Genomic DNA, 26,154 nt, shown 5'->3' on the forward strand with positions numbered 1-26,154 from the left:
GAGAGACGGGGGCAGAGAGAGAGAGCAGAGAGAGAGGCAGAGAGAGAGAGGGCAGAGCAGAGAGAGAGAGGGGGCAGAGAGAGAGAGGGGCAGAGAGAGAGGGGGCAGAGAGAGAGAGGGGGCAGAGAGAGAGAGGGGGCAGAGAGAGAGAGGGGCAGAGAGAGAGAGGGGGCAGAGAGAGAGAGGGGGCAGAGAGAGAGAGGGGGCAGAGAGAGAGAGGGGGCAGAGAGAGAGAGGAGGGCAGAGAGAGAGAGGGGGCAGAGAGAGAGAGGGGGCAGAGAGAGAGAGGGGGCAGAGAGAGAGAGGGGGCAGAGAGAGAGAGGGGGCAGAGAGAGAGAGGGGGCAGAGAGAGAGAGGGGGCAGAGAGAGAGAGGGGGGCAGAGAGAGAGAGGGGGCAGAGAGAGAGAGGGGGGCAGAGAGAGAGAGGGGGCAGAGAGAGAGAGGGGGCAGAGAGAGAGAGGGGGCAGAGAGAGAGAGAGGGGCAGAGAGAGAGAGAGGGGGCAGAGAGAGAGAGAGGGGGCAGAGAGAGAGAGAGGGGCAGAGAGAGAGAGAGGGGGGCCAGAGAGAGAGAGGGGGCAGAGGAGAGAGAGGGGGCAGAGAGAGAGAGAGAGGGGGGCAGAGAGAGAGAGGGGGGCAGAGAGGGGAGAGAGAGAGGGGGGCAGAGAGAGAGAGAGGGGGCAGAGAGAGAGAGGGGGGCAGAGAGAGAGAGAGGGGGCAGAGAGAGAGAGAGAGGGGGCAGAGAGAGAGGGGGGCAGAGAGAGAGAGAGGGGGGCAGAGAGAGAGAGAGGGGGCAGAGAGAGAGAGAGGGGGCAGAGAGAGAGAGGGGGACAGAGAGAGAGAGAGGGGGGCAGAGAGAGAGAGGGGGGCAGAGAGAGAGAGGGGGCAGAGAGAGAGGAGGGGGCAGAGAGAGAGAGAGAGAGGGGCAGAGAGAGAGAGGGGGCAGAGAGAGAGAGGGGGCAGAGAGAGAGAGGGGGCAGAGAGAGAGAGGGGGCAGAGAGAGAGAGGGGGGCAGAGAGAGAGAGGGGGCAGAGAGAGGAGGGGGCAGAGAGAGGGAGGGGGCAGAGAGAGGGAGGGGGCAGAGAGAGAGAGGGGGCAGAGAGAGAGAGGGGGCAGAGAGAGAGAGGGGGGCAGAGAGAGAGAGGGGGCAGAGAGAGAGAGGGGGCAGAGAGAGAGAGAGGGGGCAGAGAGAGAGAGAGGGGGCAGAGAGAGAGAGGGGGCAGAGAGAGAGAGGGGGCAGAGAGAGAGAGGGGGCAGAGAGAGAGAGGGGGCAGAGAGAGAGAGGGGGCAGAGAGAGAGAGAGGGGGCAGGGAGAGAGAGGGGGCAGGGAGAGAGAGGGGGCAGGGAGAGAGAGGGGGCAGGGAGAGAGAGGGGGCAGGGAGCGAGAGGGGGCAGGGAGCGAGAGGGGGCAGGGAGCGAGAGGGGGCAGGGAGCGAGAGGGGGCAGGGAGCGAGAGGGGGCAGGGAGCGAGAGGGGGCAGGGAGCGAGAGGGGGCAGGGAGCGAGAGGGGGCAGGGAGCGAGAGGGGGCAGGGAGCGAGAGGGGGCAGGGAGCGAGAGGGGGCAGGGAGCGAGAGGGGGCAGGGAGCGAGAGGGGGCAGGGAGCGAGAGGGGGCAGGGAGCGAGAGGGGGCAGGGAGCGAGAGGGGGCAGGGAGCGAGAGGGGGCAGGGAGCGAGAGGGGGCAGGGAGCGAGAGGGGGCAGGGGAGCGAGAGGGGGGCAGGGAGCGAGAGGGGGCAGGGAGCGAGAGGGGGCAGGGAGCGAGAGGGGGCAGGGAGCGAGAGGGGCAGGGAGCGAGAGGGGGCAGGGAGCGAGAGGGGGCAGGGAGCGAGAGGGGGCAGGGAGCGAGAGGGGGCAGGGAGCGAGAGGGGGCAGGGAGCGAGAGGGGGCAGGGAGCGAGAGGGGGCAGGGAGCGAGAGGGGGCAGGGAGCGAGAGGGGGCAGGGAGCGAGAGGGGGCAGGGAGCGAGAGGGGGCAGGAGCGAGAGGGGGCAGGGAGCGAGAGGGGGCAGGGAGCGAGAGGGGGCAGGGAGCGAGAGGGGGCAGGGAGCGAGAGGGGGCAGGGAGCGAGAGGGGGCAGGGAGCGAGAGGGGGCAGGGAGCGAGAGGGGGCAGGGAGCGAGAGGGGGCAGGGAGCGAGAGGGGGCAGGGAGCGAGAGGGGGCAGGGAGCGAGAGGGGGCAGGGAGCGAGAGGGGGCAGGGAGCGAGAGGGGGCAGGGAGCGAGAGGGGGCAGGGAGCGAGAGGGGGCAGGGAGCGAGAGGGGGCAGGGAGCGAGAGGGGGCAGGGAGCGAGAGGGGGCAGGGAGCGAGAGGGGGCAGGGAGCGAGAGGGGCAGGGAGCGAGAGGGGCAGGGAGCGAGAGGGGGCAGGGAGCGAGAGGGGCAGGGAGCGAGAGGGGGCAGGGAGCGAGAGGGGGCAGGGAGCGAGAGGGGGCAGGGAGCGAGAGGGGGCAGGGAGCGAGAGGGGCAGGAGCGAGAGGGGGCAGGGAGCGAGAGGGGGCAGGGAGCGAGAGGGGGCAGGGAGCGAGAGGGGGCAGGGAGCGAGAGGGGCAGGGAGCGAGAGGGGGCAGGGAGCGAGAGGGGGCAGGGAGCGAGAGGGGGCAGGGAGCGAGAGGGGGCAGGGAGCGAGAGGGGGCAGGGAGCGAGAGGGGGCAGGGAGCGAGAGGGGGCAGGGAGCGAGAGGGGGCAGGGAGCGAGAGGGGGCAGGGAGCGAGAGGGGGCAGGGAGCGAGAGGGGGCAGGGAGCGAGAGGGGGCAGGGAGCGAGAGGGGGCAGGGAGCGAGAGGGGGCAGGGAGCGAGAGGGGGCAGGGAGCGAGAGGGGGCAGGGAGCGAGAGGGGGCAGGGAGCGAGAGGGGGCAGGGAGCGAGAGGGGGCAGGGAGCGAGAGGGGGCAGGGAGCGAGAGGGGGCAGGGAGCGAGAGGGGGCAGGGAGCGAGAGGGGGCAGGGAGCGAGAGGGGGCAGGGAGCGAGAGGGGGCAGGGAGCGAGAGGGGGCAGGGAGCGAGAGGGGGCAGGGAGCGAGAGGGGGCAGGGAGCGAGAGGGGGCAGGGAGCGAGAGGGGGCAGGGAGCGAGAGGGGGCAGGGAGCGAGAGGGGGCAGGGAGCGAGAGGGGGCAGGGAGCGAGAGGGGGCAGGGAGCGAGAGGGGGCAGGGAGCGAGAGGGGGCAGGAGCGAGAGGGGGCAGGGAGCGAGAGGGGGCAGGGAGCGAGAGGGGGCAGGGAGCGAGAGGGGGCAGGGAGCGAGAGGGGGCAGGGAGCGAGAGGGGGCAGGGAGCGAGAGGGGGCAGGAGCGAGAGGGGCAGGGAGCGAGAGGGGGCAGGGAGCGAGAGGGGGCAGGGAGCGAGAGGGGGCAGGGAGCGAGAGGGGGCAGGGAGCGAGAGGGGGCAGGGAGCGAGAGGGGGCAGGGAGCGAGAGGGGGCAGGGAGCGAGAGGGGGCAGGGAGCGAGAGGGGGCAGGGAGCGAGAGGGGCAGGGAGGAGCGAGAGGGGGCAGGGAGCGAGAGGGGGCAGGGAGCGAGAGGGGGCAGGGAGCGAGAGGGGGCAGGGAGCGAGAGGGGGCAGGGAGCGAGGCAGGGAGCGAGAGGGGGCAGGGAGCGAGAGGGGGCAGGGAGCGAGAGGGGGCAGGGAGCGAGAGGGGGCAGGGAGCGAGAGGGGGCAGGGAGCGAGAGGGGGCAGGGAGCGAGAGGGGGCAGGGAGCGAGAGGGGGCAGGGAGCGAGAGGGGGGCAGGGAGCGAGAGGGGGCAGGGAGCGAGAGGGGGCAGGGAGCGAGAGGGGGCAGGGAGCGAGAGGGGGCAGGGAGCGAGAGGGGGCAGGGAGCGAGAGGGGCAGGGAGCGAGAGGGGCAGGGAGCGAGAGGGGGCAGGGAGCGAGAGGGGGCAGGGAGCGAGAGGGGGCAGGGAGCGAGAGGGGGCAGGGAGCGAGAGGGGGCAGGGAGCGAGAGGGGGCAGGGAGCGAGAGGGGGCAGGGAGCGAGAGGGGGCAGGGAGCGAGAGGGGGCAGGGAGCGAGAGGGGGCAGGGAGCGAGAGGGGGCAGGGAGCGAGAGGGGGCAGGGAGCGAGAGGGGGCAGGGAGCGAGAGGGGGCAGGGAGCGAGAGGGGGCAGGGAGCGAGAGGGGGCAGGGAGCGAGAGGGGGCAGGGAGCGAGAGGGGCAGGGAGCGAGAGGGGGCAGGGAGCGAGAGGGGGCAGGGAGCGAGAGGGGGCAGGGAGCGAGAGGGGGCAGGGAGCGAGAGGGGGCAGGGAGCGAGAGGGGGCAGGGAGCGAGAGGGGGCAGGGAGCGAGAGGGGGCAGGGAGCGAGAGGGGGCAGGGAGCAGAGAGGGGCAGGGAGCGAGAGGGGGCAGGGAGCGAGAGGGGGCAGGGAGCGAGAGGGGGCAGGGAGCGAGAGGGGGCAGGGAGCGAGAGGGGGCAGGGAGCGAGAGGGGGCAGGGAGCGAGAGGGGGCAGGGAGCGAGAGGGGGCAGGAGCGAGAGGGGGCAGGGAGCGAGAGGGGCAGGGAGCGAGAGGGGGCAGGGAGCGAGAGGGGGCAGGGAGCGAGAGGGGGCAGGGAGCGAGAGGGGGCAGGGAGCGAGAGGGGGCAGGGAGCGAGAGGGGGCAGGGAGCGAGAGGGGGCAGGGAGCGAGAGGGGGGCAGGGAGCGAGAGGGGGCAGGGAGCGAGAGGGGGCAGGGAGCGAGAGGGGGCAGGGAGCGAGAGGGGGCAGGGAGCGAGAGGGGGCAGGGAGCGAGAGGGGCAGGAGCGAGAGGGGCAGGGAGCGAGAGGGGCAGGGAGCGAGAGGGGGCAGGGAGCGAGAGGGGGCAGGGAGCGAGAGGGGGCAGGGAGCGAGAGGGGGCAGGGAGCGAGAGGGGGCAGGGAGCGAGAGGGGGCAGGGAGCGAGAGGGGGCAGGGAGCGAGAGGGGGCAGGGAGCGAGAGGGGGCAGGGAGCGAGAGGGGGCAGGGAGCGAGAGGGGGCAGGGAGCGAGAGGGGGCAGGGAGCGAGAGGGGGCAGGGAGCGAGAGGGGGCAGGGAGCGAGAGGGGGCAGGGAGCGAGAGGGGGCAGGGAGCGAGAGGGGCAGGAGCGAGAGGGGGCAGGGAGCGAGAGGGGGCAGGGAGCGAGAGGGGGCAGGGAGCGAGAGGGGGCAGGGAGCGAGAGGGGGGCAGGGAGCGAGAGGGGCAGGGAGCGAGAGGGGCAGGGAGCGAGAGGGGGCAGGGAGCGAGAGGGGCAGGGAGCGAGAGGGGCAGGGAGAGAGGGGGCAGGGAGAGAGAGGGGCAGGGAGAGAGAGGGGCAGGGAGAGAGAGGGAGAGAGAGAGGGGGCGCAGAGGGAGAGAGAGGGGGCGGAGAGCGAGCGAGGGGGGCGGAGAGCCAGCGAGGGGGGCGGAGAGCCAGCGAGGGGGGCGGAGAGCCAGCGAGGGGGGCGGAGAGCCAGCGAGGGGGCGGAGAGCCAGCGAGGGGGGCGGAGAGCCAGCGAGGGGGGCGGAGAGCCAGCGAGGGGGGCGGAGAGCCAGCGAGGGGGGCGGAGAGCCAGCGAGGGGGGCGGAGAGCCAGCGAGGGGGGCGGAGAGCCAGCGAGGGGGGCGGAGAGAGCGGGGGCGGAGAGAGAGAGGGGGCGGAGAGAGAGAGGGGGGGCTGGGAGAGAGAGAGAGGGCTGGGGAGAGAGAGAGAGAGGGCTGGGAGAGAGAGAGAGGGCTGGGAGAGAGAGAGAGAGGGCTGGGAGAGAGAGAGAGGGCTGGGAGAGAGAGAGAGGGCTGGGAGAGAGAGAGAGGGCTGGGAGAGAGAGAGAGGGCTGGGAGAGAGAGAGAGGGCTGGGAGAGAGAGAGAGGGCTGGGAGAGAGAGAGAGGGCTGGGAGAGAGAGAGAGGGCTGGGAGAGACAGAGAGGGCTGGGAGAGACAGAGAGGGCTGGGAGAGACAGAGAGGGCTGGGAGAGACAGAGAGGGCTGGGAGAGAGAGAGAGGGCTGGAGAGAGAGAGAGGGCTGGGAGAGAGAGAGAGGGCTGGGAGAGAGAGAGAGGGCTGGGAGAGAGAGAGAGGGCTGGGAGAGAGAGAGAGGGCTGGGAGAGAGAGAGAGGGCTGGGAGAGACAGAGAGGGCTGGGAGAGACAGAGAGGGCTGGGAGAGACAGAGAGGGCTGGGAGAGACAGAGAGGGCTGGGAGAGACAGAGAGGGCTGGGAGAGACAGAGAGGGCTGGGAGAGACAGAGAGGGCTGGGAGAGACAGAGAGGGCTGGGAGAGACAGAGAGGGCTGGGAGAGACAGAGAGGGCTGGGAGAGAGAGAGGGCTGGGAGAGACAGAGAGGGCTGGGAGAGACAGAGAGGGCTGGAGAGACAGAGAGGGCTGGGAGAGACAGAGAGGGCTGGGAGAGACAGAGAGGGCTGGGAGAGACAGAGAGGGCTGGGAGAGACAGAGAGGGCTGGGAGAGACAGAGAGGGCTGGGAGAGACAGAGAGGGGGGGCAGAGACAGAGAGGGGGGGCAGAGACAGAGAGGGCTGGGAGAGACAGAGAGGGCTGGGAGAGACAGAGAGGGCTGGGAGAGACAGAGAGGGCTGGGAGAGACAGAGAGGGCTGGGAGAGACAGAGAGGGCTGGGAGAGACAGAGAGGGCTGGGAGAGACAGAGAGGGCTGGGAGAGACAGAGAGGGCTGGGAGAGACAGAGAGGGCTGGGAGAGACAGAGAGGGCTGGGAGAGACAGAGAGGGCTGGGAGAGACAGAGAGGGCTGGGAGAGACAGAGAGGGCTGGGAGAGACAGAGAGGGCTGGGAGAGACAGAGAGGGCTGGGAGAGACAGAGAGGGCTGGGAGAGACAGAGAGGGCTGGGAGAGACAGAGAGGGCTGGGAGAGACAGAGAGGGCTGGGAGAGACAGAGAGGGCTGGGAGAGACAGAGAGGGCTGGGAGAGAGAGAGGGCTGGGAGAGACAGAGAGGGCTGGAGAGACAGAGAGGGCTGGGAGAGACAGAGAGGGCTGGGAGAGACAGAGAGGGCTGGGAGAGACAGAGAGGGCTGGGAGAGACAGAGAGGGCTGGAGAGACAGAGAGGGCTGGGAGAGACAGAGAGGGCTGGGAGAGACAGAGAGGGGGGGGCAGAGACAGAGAGGGGGGGCAGAGACAGAGAGGGGGGGGCAGAGACAGAGAGGGGGGGCAGAGACAGAGAGGGGGGGCAGAGACAGAGAGGGGGGGCAGAGACAGAGAGGGGGGGCAGAGACAGAGAGGGGGGGCAGAGACAGAGAGGGGGGGGCAGAGACAGAGAGGGGGGGCAGAGACAGAGAGGGGGGGCAGAGACAGAGAGGGGGGGCAGAGACAGAGAGGGGGGCAGAGACAGAGAGGGGGGGCAGAGACAGAGAGGGGGGGCAGAGACAGAGAGGGGGGGCAGAGACAGAGAGGGGGGGCAGAGACAGAGAGGGGGCAGAGACGAGACAGAGAGGGCTGGGAGAGACAGAGAGGGCTGGGAGAGACAGAGAGGGCTGGAGAGACAGAGAGGGGGGGGGCAGAGAGATTGGGGTGGAGAGAGAGGGGTCAGAGAGAGAGGGGTAGGCTGGAATTAAAGTTCATTGTATCAGAAACCAATAGTGCTGTTGTGGTCGGAGGAAAAATGAACAAACAGCAACTTTATTCATAATGTGGAGGCACTGTCTAGCACTGAAATAAAAGTACAACAATGCAGAGTGTAAAAAACTGAATTGGGCAAGTTCATTTTTGATGCATTCGTTACAATAAAAGACAAATCAAAAAATGTTTCTTAAAATGATCATAAAAGCACTTGTTTACATTACTGATGCACTGTGAAATATTATTAGGTATCCTACCTTGTGATGGAAATATTTTTCAAATTTTACTCGTGCCAGTGACACACACTGCCGCCAGTCTGTAGGCCATCTATTAAGTAATTTAATTGCTTGAAATGATCCTTCTAAACTCTCTCCAGTTTGCATTCGCTACAAAACACAATGGCAAAAAGGAACAATGGTGCCTGGTCCAGGATTATACATCAATTTATATCAAATTAACATGGCTAACGCGGAAATCCTGAAGTTCTGGTCAGTCATTCACTTCTCCGACACTGGCTGCGCTGTGGCCCCACCCCCGATAGCTGGCAATCAGTGTAATTAGGGAAATCAGTGAAACTGACGAAAATGTGGGCTTTTCTGTGATACTATCGCTGTTAAATATCCCATTAAAAGTTAGACCTTGATGGATTAGGTGTAACTGGGGTTTTAACAGCGTATTGACTGCTAAACAAACATTATGCCCCTGAAAAACGAATCTTAATTTGTGAAGTGGCAAATTTCTCCATTATGACAAAAATTATACTTTTTAAGAAGTTTGTTCATATTTATTTCATGTTTACCCTTTTCCCCTATGTGAGAGCCCCAATATTTGTTTTGCTCTCTATAACATTTCTAAAAAGTCAGAATAAAAGTAGCTTCTTCACTTCCTGGTTCCCAGTGTGTGAAAATTCTGCAATGTGATTGGCTGCTTAAGACAGCTTGTTGACGTCACAGCAGCTCGCACTATGGAATTTCCATTTCAGTACACTGACCTCAATTGCACGTCGAAAAAGCCAAACTTCTTGCCACAGAGATCGCAAGATCTTTGTGGGCAGCTTTCTTCGGGGCCAGCGGCGAACACCTTTGCTTCGCTGCTGACTGCAAATTATGGACCAATGGCCGGTATTTTCCGATCCCTACGGGTGTGTACGAGCTGTGTACACACCCGTAGGGGCCTCGCAAGTGCCGGTTTCAGGCATACGAAGCGCATGTGCTGAAAACCGGCACTTCCGATCTGTCAAGAATTCGCTTGACAGATCCTCTGCGTTAAGAGTTTAAAAAAGTTTTAAAAAAAAAAACTCCCACTCATTTATAATTTAAAAATACTTTTAGCCCCGTAAAAGTTTGTTTTTATCAAAAAATGAAATTTTTGTTTCAAATATTTAATTTAATGTAATTTTAAACTAATTTTAAAAACGAGATTTAAAAAAAAAATTATTTAATGTTTTGATGTGTTTTCTGAGTGATCCCCATTCATACTTTTGACAGGTCTAAGCTGAGAGACCTGTCAAAAGTATGAAGGAGGATTCCCTTCTTTGATTGGTTCCCCATGGCCCACGTGTGATCCCAGGGATGCTTGCGAACCGCCTGCGCCCCTGGGATACCTGGGCCTCTGCGCGTGCGCACCAGGAGAGGCCCAGGAGCGGAAATGTCCAAACCTCCAGAGCCCTCAGGTAAGGGCGTAGATTTTTTCCAGATCGGAGGCATCCGCACACAGGAAGCCTCCGATCGGAAAATACAGGCCAATGATTTAAACTCGGGAATCAGAAGTACAATCTTAAAATTTGCGGACAACACCAAATTGGTGCAGTTAATACAAAAGGAAGAATGTGATAAAGTGCAGGAAGACATGAATAAACTCGCTGAATGGGTGTGTAATTGACAAATGAATTTCAATATAGGTAAGTGTGAGGTGGTGCATTTTGGTAGGAAGAATAAGGAGGCCACATCCTGCTTGGATAATAAGAGCTTGAATGGGGTAGAGGAGCAAAGGGATCTAGGGGTACGGATACACAAATAGCTAAAAGTAGCGACGCAGGTTAATAAGGCCATAAAAAAGAAGCAAACCAAGCACTGGGGTTCATTTCTAGAGGGATAGAATTGAAAAGCAGAGAAGTTATGTTAAACTTGTACAGAATCTTGGTTAGATCACACTTGGAATACTGCGAATAGTTCTGCTCTCCATATTATAAAAAGGATATAGAGGCATTGGTGAAGGTGCAAAAAAGATTCATAAGGGTGATACCAGAACTGACAGGATATACTTATCAGGAAAGGCTGAACAGACTGGGGCTCTTTACGCTAGAAAAGAGAAGTCTGAGGGGTACCCTGATAGAAGTCTTTAGGATTATGAAAGGGTTTGATAGGGTAGATGTAGAGAAAATGTTTCTACATGTGTATCCACACACCCTAACCTGTCCTTCTGTCCTAATGTTGCTTTTCTCACACATTTCTTATTTCTCTCCGGACTTACTTTTCCCTTTACCTGTAGTGCCTAACGCAGAATTTCTCACTATTACTCAACTGCAATGTTCCCTCTAATTTTTTTAATTCCCTACACGGGCCCTTTAACTGCCTGCGCAGTCCATTCAAATTTCCGCGCATGCACGGTTTCTTCAATGTCAAAGACAATGAGTGGCCTGCACAGGACCTCCAGACTGCACCGTGGCCACGCAGCTTAGCGGGAACATTGTTTGACTGTCTTCTTTTTTGTTTTAGAATTATTATTTATACTGCCTTTTCCACCTGAACCCTCTCCACCCGCCACCTCCCCCCCCCCTTTCCCAATTTACTAAAGTCCTTGTGACTGCTCTATTTATCTTTTCTGCTAGAACCAAAAATAAATAGGGTGGTCACAAGGACTTTAAACTAGGGAATAAATGAGCTAATAAAATTTGTATTTCAAAGTAACATGCAAGGCTATTGGAAAATGCACCCGTGTGGTTGTTACTTTGGAAAGAATTGAGCTCAACTGCCAAGCCTTCCACAGTTGAATATTCTGTAAATGCAGGCTCTTTTAGGCTTTTGGAAACAAAGATCTACTTTGAAGAAGAAAACAAAACAAGCACAGTTGAGTGCACTGTATTAGCAAGTAGTCCTGCAATGCTCAATTAACATACTGTGAAATCACAGACATTTTTCAAGTGTCTGGTTCTCTAGTTTGCATTCAGTGCATTTATTCTCACCTGTAGAACATTGTCTGTTGATTTATAGCTATCCCAGAACTTGTTGTACATCGAGGGTTTGTATGAAAAGGAGCTTTCAAACTGGAATGAGAAATGGAATAAGTTTTTCTATCAGAAAATAAGAGGACAGCATTTAAATTGACATGCTGCCTGAAAGAAGTTGACCTAAAAATATTTCACTTGCTGCCTACCTTATCTCTGGACCACTGTATTGTGTGCTCAATTAACGCTGGAAAGGATTTTAATGTGCAAAATGGGATTTCTTCTTCAGGAGGATCTCGCTGTACAAAACCAACATCGAATTAGCAAAGTGTTGAAACGCATAAATGTCTAATCATTGATATCACAGAAATCATTTCCAACATGTACTGCACCAATCTTTGCTTGTTGAATGTGCTGCTGTATATATAGTTCAGTAATGCCAATATATCATAGAAATGACAGCACAGAAGTTCACTTGGCCTATCATGCCTGTGCCAGTCTTCAACTGCAGCTATCTACTTGAATTTCATTTCCTTACCTTTTTCAAATACTAACCCAATTCATTTTAACTGTCTCAATTAGTCACTTGTAAATCATTCTACGTTCTAATAACCCCATATTAAAAAAAATCTTCTCATTTAAAATGCATGTTAATGGAGTAACAGCCAGTTATCCAAAATGATAACTGACCAAAGCACTCCACGTTCACATTTCCAAAAGAACACCTATTTATTGCTCTATATGCTAAATTAATGACAGAGCAAATGCCATCCATACATTACAACACATTCTGAATTCGATTCAGTTATGAGTGCTGTAATGGAGTGCGTGAAAAAGTGATACAAGCTGCTGAGCTCGCGTAACCCATATGTAAATCCAAAACTTGCACTTATATAGTGCCTTTCATGACCTTTGGTTGCAAACACTTTGGGACATCCTATGAACTACTTTTGAAGTGTAGTCACATTGCTGACACCACTCACTAACCATCAGTTCTGTTTTTCTTACCAATTTTCTCTCATCTGCTCCTGCCCTGAACAGATCAGATTCCTCGCTAGGGGATGATTCTATGAGCACCGAGTGTCCTGTAACGCCTAGCTACGGTACGATTCCATGACCTCTGGGATTCCTGCAGCAACTCCCTAGGGTTGGATTCCATGAGCGCTACATTTCCTCCAGTATCGAGTTACAGTCGGAATTCCACACCTACCGGCTTTCCTCTGATACATTGTTCAAGCGTCCACTATTCAACTGTGACAGTGAGTGTCAGTGGGTTATTTGACTACAGTAGGCATAACAGTCCAACCCTATCCCACCCTTATCCAATTCCAGCCACTGTCACTGGATGGTGATCAGAATTGGGAACCCTGGTTGAACATATGGGTGGAATATAATGCTATATAATAATTGGTTAAATTGAGTGGCCACAAGATGAAGAATTCAGTACTTTGTGATTTATTGCAGTATACAGGTGACCTTTTTATAAACGAAAGTTGCAAACTGACTTTTACAGAGGGGGCCAGAAATATAGGTTGCAATTTGTGTGTGCTTAAACGCTTCAAAATTAAACATCTGTATGAGTTAACTGATGGTGGGGTTATCGCAAGCAGCTTGACAGGTCTAAGGCTAGCAAGAAGGAATCAGGCTACTTGCTGTTGATTGACCCTGCTGGAAACTGTGTGCATGTGGTGACAGAAAATCAGCTTTCAATGTGATGCCCCACACAGTTAAGGGCCCTGGACTCATTATTTAAGCTCACATATGAAGATTAGCTACTTGGGTGAGGTAGGCAGGGTCCCTAGGACTGTACACCTTTTTAAGTCAGGGGAGGAGAGGAGAGGGGTAAGTTGGATAAAAGATGGGGGTGAGGAGAATTGGCATGACCCTTTAAAAAAAAATCAGTACACAAGACTTTTTCTTGGATGGATGAGAGGACTAAAGTCATACAGTCCTGTCAGCTATACATTTAGGGAAATTAATTTTAAATTCTTTGGTATGATTGTTACTAAACATTCTCGTTTTCCCCTCTTGCACCTTGTACTAATATTTGCTTTCTTCAATTTGCCTCAATTTGACTATGAGTTAAAGCAAGCACAAGGCTACTGTACTGTTTAGAAGTATTGCACTTACGTGGCTGTTGTAACTCTCTGTCAGGTTTGGCACAATGACCTCAGTGTGTCCTTTCGTACCCATGGTTCCTGAATCTAGAAGAGGACACTGATTTGATACACATCGACTGTAAATGAAAAGACAGAGAGTCAATTGTTAACTAAATAAGCAACAGTTGATCTGTAAAAGTTAGTGTGATTCGTAGACATAAATTACAACTAATCCATACGAGCTGGACAAACTTGCACCTGGTGGAATTTACACCTAAGCAGGTAATTAATCCCACTTACACAAACAAATCAAACCATTTTACATACAAGTTAGGACTTAAATGATTACTAGTGTCTGATAACTTAATAGTTTGACTACTGTGATTGCCCTTCAAAAAGTAATTTAATGGCTGTGAAGCACTTTGGGATGTCCTTGCATTATATAAAATCCAAGGGGTAGAGTTTCCATCCAAAATCGGTGTAACCTGCACAAATGATCATGGAATTTTAAGCATAAATTACGTTCAGTGCAAATCGAGTTTATGCAATCTTTTGCGCTAGTTTAAAAACATCGTGCTAGAAGCTGACCCCACCCACAAAACTGGCCACGCACCAGGGTGAATTAATCACCATTGCGAGTTTCTAACTTTGTTTGTTTGCAGGCCTTTGAGGAGGCTTTAAAAATTAAGCTGGATCTTTTGGGTGCAAGGACATTAATAGGCACGATTTAAAAGCTTTCTAATGTAATTTTTAAAAATTTACTAAGAAACTGACTACAGGAAACTTTCTGGTATCTGGCACTGACGGGACCGAGCTGGTGCCGTACCATCAAAACTGCCGTAGAAACCAGCGCTAATGTTAAAACATACGGAGCTTTTGAGCTCCGTGTGAATCAACAAACCCTGTTGCTTAGCAACAGCTTCAAAACAGTCGGCCGCAGCTTAAAAGCGTCTCTGTAGCTAAGCAACAGCTTCAGCTAGACCTTGCAGAGCCTGACTGGAAAAAAAAAGCAACGAGAAGTAAAAAAACTTATAGGAAACGGCTCCTGAATTTTGCCGGTAGATAGAGCTTTCCGGACATTTAACCTCTGGTTAAACGAAAGTTTCCTGTACTGTACCCCAATATAACCACTAATTGGTTCTGTATATTTTTAAAAAACTAATTTTCAGTCATTTCAAATCGGGTTACTCACAGGTGGTGATTAAAAATGTTTATTTTTTGTGATAAACCCATTTTCTGCTATATTAATATAACTACACCAAGTTACCACTCTTAAATAAATCAAGAAATATTTTTTTAAATGCGGCCCGATTACACTGGTTCATGGCAGGTTTTGCATTCGGTGATATGCTAATGAGTTTTAGCAGAAACTCAAGGGAAAAAAAAACTTCTCAAAATGGCCACAATTTTGGGCACAATTTGCACCCAAAGTGGAAACACTACCCCTGCCAGTTCTTTATTTTTCAAAGCACAGCTTTATTTGCCCCCCCCCCCCCCCCCCCACATACATTCAACACTGAAAGTCTGGTTTATTGGTCAACTATCACACTTAAAGTGGTATTCCTGATCTGACTGTTATAACTCTTTTAAACCTGACTTGCAAGTAGCAGCTACAATCTCCTTCCTGGCTTGTATGTGAAGCAAAAGAGAACTTTAGTGAGATTGGCAATGCTGCAAGGCCTAAGAAGTTCCTGACCTTGACCAGGCTTTAACTTTTCACTTCTTGTTTCTTTCACTAAATTGCACATTTTGGGGGGGGGGGGGGGGGGGGGGGGGGGGGGAGTTTCCTTTTTCTCCTCTATTTCCAACAACAACTTGTATTTATATAACGCCTTTAACATGGTAAAATGTCCCAAGGTGCTGCAGAGGAGTATTTTGAGACAAAAAATTTGACACCGATCCACATAAGGATAAATTGGGGCAGGTGACCAAAAGCTTGGTCAAAGAAGTAGGATTTAAGGTGCATCTTAAAGGAGGAAAGAGAGATAGTGAGGCAGAGAGGTTTAGGCAGGGAATTCCAGAACTTAGGGCCTAGGCAACAGAAGGCACGGCCACCAAAGGTGGAGCGATTATAATCAGGGATCCTCAAGAGGGCAGAATTAGAGGAGCGCAGATATCTCAGGGGGTTGTGGGGCTGGAGGAGATTACAGAGATAGGAGGGGCGAGGCCATGGAGGGATTTGAAAACAAGGATGAGAATTTTGAAATTGAGGCGCTGCTTAACCGGGAGCCAATGTAGGTCAGTGAGCACCGGGGTGATGGGCGGACGGGACTTGGTGCGAGTTAGGACACAGACAGCCGAGTTTTGGATGACCTCAAGTTTACGTAGGGTGGAATGTGAGAGGCCAGCCAGGAGTGCGTTGGAATAGTCAAGTCTAGAGGTAACAAAGACATAGATGAGGATTTCAGCAGCGGGTGAGCTGAAGCAAGGGCGGAGACGGGCGGTGTTACGGAGGTGGAAGTAGGCGGTCTTTGTAATGCTGCAGATATGTGGTCGGAAGCTCATTTCAGGTTCAATTATGACACCAAGGTTGCGAACAGTGTAGTTCAGCCTCAGACAGATGTTAGGGAGAGGGATGGAGTCAGTGGCTAGGGAACGGAGATGGTGGCAGGGGCCGAAAACAATGGCTTCGGTTTTCCCAATATTTAATTGGAGAAAAGTTTTGCTCATCCAGAACTGTATGTCGGACAAGCAGTCTGACAATTTATACACCGTGGCGGGGTAGAGAGAAGTAGTAGTGAGGTAGAGCTGGGTGTCGTCAGCGTACATGTGGAAACTGACGCGGTGTTTTCGGATGATGTCGCCAATATTGATTTTTTTTTAATATTCTTCTCCAAGTCATAAGAATCTTAAGTCAATAATGTATACTTAAGCAAGAGATGGGAAATGTCTTCTCCTCGCTTTGGCACCACATACAGCAATATAACTTCACTGTTTACCCTCTTGGCAGAGCGCCGGCAGGACAGTCAGCTCTTTGCTGACATTAAAATTTAACCAGCATTTGAATGCTGGTGAGTGGAGCAAGTACTCATGAAAAGAGTTCTATTTTCCAGCTCCCAGTGTGAAATGGAGCCAGCAGTATGATTCAGGTTTGCTGGTCTGGTGTTGCCCTCAACAGGCACCAGTGTCATAATAATGACCTAGGGAACAAATGGGCAGAAATGTGGAGCTTGATCCCAAAAAACTGGTTAAAAACCCTGGAATCCCACATAATGTAAATATAATGAGACTTATTCAGTTACTACAAAACAGTGATAAGGGCACCAATCTCCACTCCTTTTCAGTTGTCTGAAAAAGCATTAAAACATTTTTAAAAACAAGTGGGCTCAATTCATGTTACATAAAGGTGCTTGATAATCAGTAAACTAATGCCAGTTGGGTGTCAAGTCTATCCTTAGACATCAACCTTTATATCCTGTCAACAGACAACGTTTCATTTATACATTACCTGTCGACGTATCTCCTTGCTTCCACATTATCCAGTGCGGTGACCACAACATCTACTTGGGTGTAAAAGTTATCACTGTAAACATTCTCTGTGGATGGACACACTTTGTTTAGGTGAGAATCTATTTTTATCTGGGGATTTATCATCAAGGTGGCTGATGCAGCTGTGCAGCTCTTTGGTTTCTGATAAGGAAACAGAGGAGGCAGGTTAATGCTATGAGGAAAGCACTGAATACATTGGTAAACTGACAGGGGTTGATCATTGCAGGGCTGCAATTCTTTGATTGAGCTCAACCATAACTGCAGTGGAGCAAGAATCCCAATGCGCTAGCGACCTGCGCTCTGGATTCCGCTGGAGTTTCCCGGGTCAGGGCAGGGTCACCTTACCTAAATATATTGGGTGGCACCACCGACAGAATGGGCAAGAAGGGGGAAGCACAAGATGCTATGCCCAACAGCCATGAGGGAGAGACAGCGGCTACAAATTGCCAGAACAGTAGAAACTGGCCCCCCTTTTTTTTTTTTTTTTATATAAGAGGACTGATTTCACTGATGTTGTCTACATTCTGCTGATGTGTTTCAGGCTAAGTCCCAGGCCCGGACACCCCGATAGGCCCCACTCCTGCCACTCCAGTGACCTAGACACGATCTAGCATCTTGATAGCATCCAGGTTGCTCAGCACAGAGGAGGCCAGAACCACCGGGAGAGAAAGGTCAGAGGTGGTGGAGGATGCAGATTAGGAGCCATGAGTGCCACAAATATAAATGGCACAAGGTACCCAATTCTGAATTATTAAGGAATTTTGAACTCTTGACAGTAATATACACATGAAAACAAGTACTTTGTCACCTAATTTTTCTTGTAACACATTGACAAGGGAACAAATGCAGTTTGAACCCTTTAAAATCAACAAAAGGACAACCCAGGTATTCCAAAGAATGTGTCACAAAAATGGCACTTTTACTACAACAAAAACTTGCTTTTATATACCACCTTTAAGGCAAATTTTTTTTCCCCAAGGTGCTTCACAGAGGTACAAGCAAAAATGAATGCTGAGTCAAAGGATAGATTCGGAAGGGTGACTAAAAACTTGGTCAAGGAGGTGGGTTTTAATGTGGGTCTTAAAGGAGGAGAGGGAGGTGGAGAGGCAGAGGGGTTTAGGGAGGGAATTCCAGAGTGTGGGGCCGAGGGAGCTGAAGGCACGGTTGGCTACACAGTCCGCTTATTGCCTAATTTTGACGTCAACTTAGATCACCAAATTTTCTCTTTTTTTCTGCCTTTGAATATTTTGATTTTTTTTTTTTTTTTTTTTTTTTTTAACAGGAAACTTTGGTTTATCCGGAGGTTGTATGTCCGGAATACTCGATCTAACGGCAAAAATCAGAAGCCGTTTTCTGTAAGTTTTTTTAGATCTCGTTCTTTTTTTTCCCCCAGTCAGCCACTGCAAGGTCTGTAGCTATAGCAACAGCTTCAGCTACAGACACTTGCAGCTGCAGCCGACAGTGTTTGTTGTCAGATACGGAGATGAAAACCTCCGTATGCTTCAACATTAACTTTGTATGTCCGGCAGTTTTGATAGATCGGCAACACGCCGGTCCCGTCAGTGCCGGATATCACAAAGTTTCCTGTATATAGGAATATTAGTGCTGGGGAATGGAACCCCTCAACATAAGGTCTTCCTAGGTCAGCATCAACTGACTACTATACAGGCAAACTCCCTCTACTCCAAAATGTGGCTTTATCCCTAGTCTTAGCACAGCACCCTTCACCAGTGTGACTTTTGGAGAAGAGATGGGAGCAGTTCACCTCTGGGGAGTGCTGCAGAAGGAAAAGTAGCATTGTGGAGACATCCAGTGATGGTCATGATGGAGGGAGCCCAGATTATAACAGAGGGAGGGAAAGGGCCTGTCCAGCAGAAACGATAACCTGGGATGGCAGCATAAAAGAAGAGTTGGCATGGTGTAATGTGTCAGTGATGATGGAGGGAAGCATGAAAGAAGGACCTCGGGGACTGGAGACAAGTGGCACAGTAAAGGTAATAGAGGCAAAGGAGCGTGGGTCCAGATCAGCAGCCAATATGGGTGTGCAAGTGGACAAGGAGTAGGTATTAGTTACAACATTAACAGATTCAAGTCATGTGTTGTGGGAGGTAGGGAATGTTGTGGTTGGTGCAAACTTTGCTCCAACAATACTATAGCTTTGAACATTTTACAATAATGGGAAAAAAGGGGAAAAAATTAAAATCCTCTCCAAAAAACATAGCTACTCGTTTCATAATTCTTCCTTTTAGACACAATGGCCTAGAAATTGAGTGGGCTTAGCGCCCAATTAGTGGCGCTAGAGGGCCTTGCGCCGGACTTATAGCCGTTTTGCAAATTGACTTGGGCCTTACCATCGGCGTTAGCCGGTAGCGCTGCGCCGGCACCGATGACGTCATCGGTGTGCGCAGCGTCCCGGTTGCCGTGGTAACCCGGCCCCAAGCCCAAATTCAGTTGCGCCCGCTTCGCCCGTGGCAGGCGCAACTAACGAATGTGAAAAGTGTTCTTACACGCCTTTGCGCCGGCGCATAAAGGTGGAGCGGTGGCCGGCCGTGTTCCCGGCGGCCGCCTGCCCGCACCTCCCTTCCCGGACTCCTGCATCACCCCCCCCCGCGGCCCTGATGAGTGTGTGCTGCGAGCCCGGCACTTCCCCGAGGTGCCGGGCTCAGATGTCGGGGGAATCCGCCGGACAGTTGTCGGCTGCAGGCAGCTCCTCCTTAACAGAAGGAGGAGGCCTGCAGTTCCCCAGCCTGCCGCACCGCATCGGGTGCCGCAGCGGGGGATTAGCGCCGGGAAACCCAATTCAACGCCCGTTTTCAGGCGCTAAAACCCTCCTTTAGCGCCCGCCGCCCTCTGGGGCCGGCGCAACCGAATTTTCGTCGGGCGCTGCCGCAAAATTTCTGGCGCTACAGCCCTGGCGAGCCCACAACCCAATTTCTAGGCCAATTATTGTTTCTTAAATACGATTGGCTAATTCCTGAACTGGAATTATTTTAACCGTGTAGAATTTAAATCCTTTGACTTTTGTAGCATATCTTCCAAGTCTGGCAGAGATATATTGACTAGCTGTAGTTTGTTCATTATAATACCTGTATGTGTTGAGGTCTGAAGAGAAACTGTCGGTTTAGATTAGATTTTTCAATTAAATCAGGGTCGGAGATAGTGATCTGTAAGGGAATCACACCAAAGGTTAGCTTGGAAGATTAACATTGTACATGCCTTTGATTAAATTAACTCTTTCCCCTCCCTACTCTGCTGCAGATGGCAGTGCCAACACGTGTCTGATAAATCCAAGTGATACCAAAACATCCGAGGCTAAATAGCAATGTCTAGCTATAAACAAAGTGGCTGATTTTTGTTTTCAAATGTAATCGGTTCTAATTTGCTGGCACTGCTTTAAGACCCACCTAATCTCAAGTGCAAATAGCACTCAATTCTCCAGTCCAAACTCATTTACATGATTAGTCACAACTTTGTGTAAACTCAAAAGAATCTAGGGATGACACTAGTGGTAGGAATGGAAAATTGTGTAAGTCAAATTTAAAGGGAAGTGTCATAATCGATGAATAAAAGTTTGGAAAACTTCTCAACAGCCTTAAAAGGTTTCTCAACCCATTAGTGGCCTTTGCTAAGGTTGAAGGGGCAGGAGATTAAAAGATGTCAGCCAAGATGAAGGGAAAGGAAGGTGCAGTCATGTAACAATGCAGCCCAGCACTTGGCCTCCTGTTGGATAGCTGCTGAAGTCAAGTGCATGAGATGCTTGCAAGGGTTGCTCTCTGTGTCACTCCACAGCACCAACCCCATAGCTCAGCATTGCAGCATGACTGCAAGGAAGTGCAGCCACGTTTCAGGCTGTAGCTGACCATTACTGTCACTGCATGTACAAGTAATCTGCTGCATCGCAGCCACAGGCGTCCTTACAGCAGACAGCGCAGCTCAGCATCTGCCTGTCTGCTTACCCAGAACCTGAGAAGACAGATCACCACTATTGTTGTTCGGTAGGTTTGCCAGGGCTTATAGAAATAGTTGGTGGCATCTTGGTGGGTGACAGAGGGAACTAGGGCCAAAAAGTAAATAATGAAATTGGACGTAAAGCCTAGGTGCCAGCAGTTTTTTTTTAAATTACAAGGAGGGCTTGTAAAAAGTCAAACACCTGCTGCTGAAATCTGTGCACCCGTTTAAAGGTCCTCCTCCTAGAGACCCGCTTCCCGACAGGTTTTCAGGCCATGCTGGAGACTCGGCGCCCAAGACATAAAGAGAGCCATAAAGTGGGGATGCACCTTCCCATGTCACTTTTTACGTAAAGGCAGGACAGGAGCTTCATGCAGCCTTCCGAGGTTCAATTGGAAGAGACTGCGGGGCCCAAAATCTGGCGGAAATCCGTGCTGCCAGATTTCCCAGACTCTAATGTCCTGTTGCTACCTCAAATTAGGGCAAATAGATGATGAAATTCAGTCTTAAAATGTCTGCGAATAGGGAATACTCTTTCGCCTACTGTGCAAAGCCTCAACAGATTTAATCAGTTCATCATGTCTCACTGTCTGAGGTTTGAGAAACAACATTTCTGGTCAGCTGATTAAATGATACATAGAATTACATGGAAATTCTAACACAGAAACAGGCCATTCGGCCCAATCAGTCTATGTCGCTGTTTATATTCCACATGAGCAGTACTCCTAATCCCATGTGCCCAGCCATTTCCCTTTACCCTGCTTTGCTTCAACCACCTATCCTAACCTATTCTTAAACATTGACAGGGTCTCTGCCTCAATCATTAACTCTGGTAGTGCATTCCACTGCCTCATAACCTACTGTGTAAAAAGGTTTCTCCTGTCCTAAATCTCTTGGCCAAGCGTTTCCACTTTAGGCGCAATCGGTGATCCGGGAGCAAATTGCGCTCACAACTGCGCTAGTTTTAAAAAATGAATTCTTTGCTCAAGTTTCTGCTCAAACTCAATTGCATGTCGCCAAATGTAAATCTTCCATGAACCACAATTGGGCAGCATTTTCAAATGTAATTGAAAAAAAATTGTATTAAAAAGTATTCCTTGATATGTTTAAGAGTGGTAGCCTGGTGCAGTTTTATTAATACAACAGAAAAAAACTCACAAAAACTAAGCATTTTTAATCATAGTGCCTAGTCCACCAACAGTAAGTAACCCAATTTTAAATAACTGATAACGACTTTAAAAACTATACAGAACCATTTACAGGAAACTTTGTGATATCCGGCACCGACAGGACCGAGCTGTTGCCGTCCCATCAAAACTGCCGGACAAACCAGCGCTAATGTTGAAACATACGGAGCTTTTCAGTTCCGTGTGAATCAACAAACCCTGTTGCTTAGCAACAGCTTCTAAACAGTCAGCCGTACCTTGCAAGCATCTCTGTAGCTTAGCAACAGCTTTAGCGAGACCTTGCAGAGGCTGACTGGTGAAAAAAAAGCAACGAAAAGAAAAAATACCTAACGGAACGGCTCCTGATTTTTGCCGGTGGATCGAGCATTCCGGACAGTTAACCTCCGGATAAACCAAAGTTTCCTGTACTAGTTTTATTGATGTACAGTAGACAGTTTCTCAGTAAATTAAAAAAAAACTGAAAGCTTTTAAAAGGTGCCTATTGGTGCCTTTGCGCCTATAAAAAAGGCTTAATTTTAAGAGCCTCCTCGAAGGCCCGCAAACAGGCACATAGTGGAAACTCGCAATGGCGATTAATTTAATCTGGGATGTGGCCAATTTTGTGAGAGGGGCCGGATTCCAGCGTAATGTTTTTTTAAATCAGCACAAAAGATCACGGAAACTTGATTTGCGCTGGACGTAATTTACGCTTGAAATTTCTTGATCTTTTGCGCTGGTTTGGCCGATTTTGGGCAAATTGTGCTGGAAGTTCCACCACAGCTAGCGGAATCTCCAGGTTCTTATATTTAATCTTATATCTGTGTTCCCTTGTTCTAGATCCAATCACTGAATAATCTGTTTCTATCTACTCTGTCTTATACCGTCATAATTTTAAACACTTCTATTAAATCAAACCATAATTTCTTTTTCTAATGAAAACTACCCCAGTTTTTCAAGTATTTCTTCATATTTGCATTTCCTCATACCAGGGAGCATCCTAGTGAATCTGTGCTGTACCCTCTCTATTGCCTCAACACCCTTTCTATAGTGTGGAGCCCAAAACTGCACACAGTACTTTAATTGTAGTCTTGAGGTTTTCTATAGATTCATCATTATACCTCACATTTGATATTCTATAACTCTTCCTATAAAGCCCAGTATTTCATTAGATTTTTTATGGCCTTATCCAGTTGAGGTGCTGTTTGTAATGTCTTATGAACCTGAACCCTGAGGTCCCTCTGCTCTTCCACATCTCAGCCTTCCCCCATTCACTTCACATTTACGGACACTGATTTCCATCTGCCACTTTTTTGCCAATTCCACCATCTGAACAATTTCTCCTAGCAGCTTCTTTTGGTCCTCAGAATAATTTACTATGCCTCCAAATATGCAGATGATACTAATAACACCATTTTCTCCAGCGCTATACCTAAATCATTGATGTACATTATTGATTGCCGTTACTTTTTTCTCATCGCTAACAGTTTTTTTCACGGTGGGTTATCACAAGTTCAGTAATGAAACAGCTATTAATAGGAACATAGGAATTGCTAGACAGAAAAAGTCCACGGTCCATCTAGTTCATCTTCTACCATCCTGGTAGTTGCATGATACAACGATAATGGAGTTGTTGACTAATCATAGCAATCAACCTCTATCAATTAGTCTACAACAGACCCAGACATGAGACGAGGAAAACGCCAGTGGTGGAGAGCTTTGGGAACCATAGGTCCAAAGTCACCTGTTCCTCCCAAGCATATTACATGTCATGTCTCAAATTACTCATATACTGTATCCCAGAATGTTATTTTCTGAAAAGAAATCTAATTTATACTTGAATTAATCAATACTAACTGCTTCCACCATCTCCCTAATCACTCTATTACTGCTGTATGTTGTGACTGGCCTACAAATACTATAGCAACATATGATCTAACTACTTCACCTGTCTATTAGGGGAAAGATACATACCACTCCTCTTTCAGAACCAGTGGCAACACCAAGTAGAGCAAAGTTTTTAAGCATTTCGCAGCCAATTGCACCACATCCAACCTGAAAGGAAACAGCAGGTTTTTTTTTAATTTTTTACACACCTCAATTCCACATGTGGTGCAGTTAAATGAGAAAAATATTAAATGATTGCAAGGTCATGTCTTACAAACACAGTGCAAAAATCAATTAGGAACACATGTACTTTTGAATCAAGTGAGTCCATTCAGAATCCTGTGTCCACATTTCAAAAAGGCAAAATCGATTCCAAGAGAAAGGCAATGTTTGCCTATAGATGTCATTAGCATGCATCGCAAATATGATGATGTTTACAGAGGGTGCTTGTGGCACTGAGTATTGGAACGTCAATAGTGCACCATCCTTCATTTGTATTATATTCACAGGATGTCCAAATTTGGGTACTTTTGGCTTCTTCTATGATGTCTAATTGGACAATCAACACTCCACTGGACACCTGGTTAGATACAATACTGCTTATGTGTCTGCACATATGCAAATACATTAACCATTGTATAAAAGTTATAGCTAATTAGAGTAAAGCAACAAATACAGACTGCATTCTAAAGAAGCTATAAACAATTTAATAAAATTATAATTATTACACATCAAAAAACAAGGAGAGCATGAAGTTCAGGTGGCTTCTGAATCCAGAGACTGCATAACAGTACATGGCTCAATCCAATTCCAAAGTAGAACTGTTTAATCCAGGCTACTGAGTCCCCACTATAGTGGGTACAGTAGAGCTATTTTAAAAATCCTGAGTTATTTTACTTCAAGGGACATGAAGTTCTTTTTTTTAAAGTGTGATATTGCATGATTGCTATGCTGTATACATTGTGGGAAGATTTGTTTTTCTTGCTAATTTTCTCCCCCTCTCCTGAAGACAGGTAACTTTAAACAAAGCAAAGTACTGTGTGCTCTTGTTCTTGATCTTTATAAATGCTGTACATGTATATATTTTTTTCCAATTCTGATAATGGGTTATACCTGAAGCATAACCTTGTCTGTTCTCTCCACAGATGCTGATGGACCTGGCGTGTTTCCAGACTTTTCTCATTTTGTGGATTTAGTGCATGTACTTGGTTGTACATACTCCATGTTGTACATACTCCATCCATTGCTGTGACATGGTTCTAAAGGCACTGTGTGGGCTCTCCAATGTCTCCTCCATGTGTGAGCCTGGACAGTGAGTACTGGCCAGTTATGGTGGGGCTGTCTGACTGCCAGCCCATGGGCCAAATCAGACCTAACATCTCAATCTATTCAGGGCCTTGAAGCTCTGCCTTTTGATCCCTTCCACTGTCAGAAATGGCTGAACTTTCAGTGGGGTAGTGGGAATATAAAGAAATTGTGGACAGTGCTGCTGACTCAGCCAGAGCGCAGTGGGCTGATGCGTGCATCCTGCTCCCAGCAGCACTGCTCTACCTCTTCAATTGATGCCTGCCTTAGGAATCCACAACACTGCAGGTCCCAACTAAGGAGGGGAGAGGGTCTACTGAGTATGAGGGGCGCAGGTCAATCCTGCAGGATCCTACCTACTGAAAAAGCCAAAAGCAATTAAAAAAAAATCCCATGCCTCCACTGAAGAATCAGCTGGTTCTACTGGTGTGCTTTCCCCAGAGTGAGCACTTTTTATTCATAGTACTCACTTCAACTCAGCTTATCTTTTACTCTGTTCTACAATCTATATCAATGATTTGGATGAGGGGACCAAATGTAATACAGGTAGACTATCCTTTATCCGAAAACCTCAGGACCAGCCGTGTTTCGGTTTTCGGAAAATTTCGGATTTCGGAAGGTATTTTATAAGACTGGGAAATTTGTCGGGGGTGGGTCGGCGGGGGTCGGGGTCCGTGGGGGGTCGGCGGGTCTGCGGGGGGTCTGCGGGGGGTCGGCGGGGGGGGGGGGGGTCCGCGGGGGGGGTCGGGGTCGGCGGGGGGTCGGCGGCGGGGGTCGGGGTCATGCGCACGACTTACGCTGACCCTCTGCTCAGCGTAAGTCGTGCGCCACTCTGGTCATGTCGTGCGCACAACTTACGCTGAACGAAAAAATCTTCGGTTTTTAGAGGGTTTCGGTTTTCGGAAGTTCGGATAAAAGCTAGGTGGGAATGTAAGTTGTGAGAAGGATGCAAAGAGGCTGCAAGGGGATATAGACAGGTTAAGTGAGTGGGCAAGAACATGGCAAATGGAATATAATGTGGAGAAATGTAAAGTTATCCACTTTGGTAGGAAAAATAGAAAATCAGAGTATTATTTAAATGGTGAGAGATTGGGAAATGTAGGTGTTCAGAGGGACCTGGGTGTCCTTGTACACGAATCGCTGAAAGTTAATATGCATGTACAGCAAGGAATTAGGAAAGCAAATGGTATGTTGGCCTTTATTACAAAAGGATTTGAGTATAAGAGTAAAGACGTCTTACTGCAATTATATAGGGCCCTGGTGAGACCACACCTAGTGTGTACAGTTTTGGTCTCCTTACCCAACGAAGGATATACTTGCCATAGAGGGAGTGCAACGAAGGTTCACCAGACTGATTTCTGGGATGGGGAGGATTGTCCTATGAGGAGAGATTGAGTAGACTAGGCCTATATTCTCTGGAGTTTAGAAGAATGGGAGGTGATCTCATTGAAACATACAAAATTCTTACAGGGCTTGACAGGGTAGATGCAGGGAGTATGTTTCCCCTGGCTGGGGAGTCTAGAACCAGGGGTCACAGTCTCAGAATAAGGGGTCGGCCATTTAGGACTGTGATGAGGAGAAATTTCTTCACTCAGAGGGTGGTGAATCT

The 26,154-nt window shown here is 50.8% G+C and overlaps 1 protein-coding gene across 2 annotated transcripts in view; it reads right to left on the minus strand.

Annotated features, from left to right (window-relative positions):
• The window catches only part of uba6 (ubiquitin like modifier activating enzyme 6), a 172,896-nt gene that overhangs the window by 44,071 nt on the left and 102,671 nt on the right, over positions 1-26,154 (minus strand). For both annotated transcript variants that reach the window (XM_085990848.1, XM_085990841.1), the window contains exons 17-23: positions 23,328-23,408; positions 19,329-19,406; positions 16,202-16,383; positions 12,785-12,890; positions 10,864-10,953; positions 10,673-10,753; positions 7,746-7,874 (exon numbers count right to left, since the gene is read on the minus strand). In XM_085990848.1, coding sequence (XP_085846974.1) covers positions 7,746-7,874; positions 10,673-10,753; positions 10,864-10,953; positions 12,785-12,890; positions 16,202-16,383; positions 19,329-19,406; positions 23,328-23,408 — 747 coding nt within the window. The remainder of the gene's footprint in view (positions 1-7,745; positions 7,875-10,672; positions 10,754-10,863; positions 10,954-12,784; positions 12,891-16,201; positions 16,384-19,328; positions 19,407-23,327; positions 23,409-26,154) is intronic.

Source organism: Somniosus microcephalus, chromosome 1, assembly GCF_052327205.1.
Source record: "Somniosus microcephalus isolate GS21.2 chromosome 1, FLI_Smic_1.0, whole genome shotgun sequence".
Classification (NCBI taxonomy): Eukaryota; Metazoa; Chordata; class Chondrichthyes; order Squaliformes; family Somniosidae; genus Somniosus; species Somniosus microcephalus.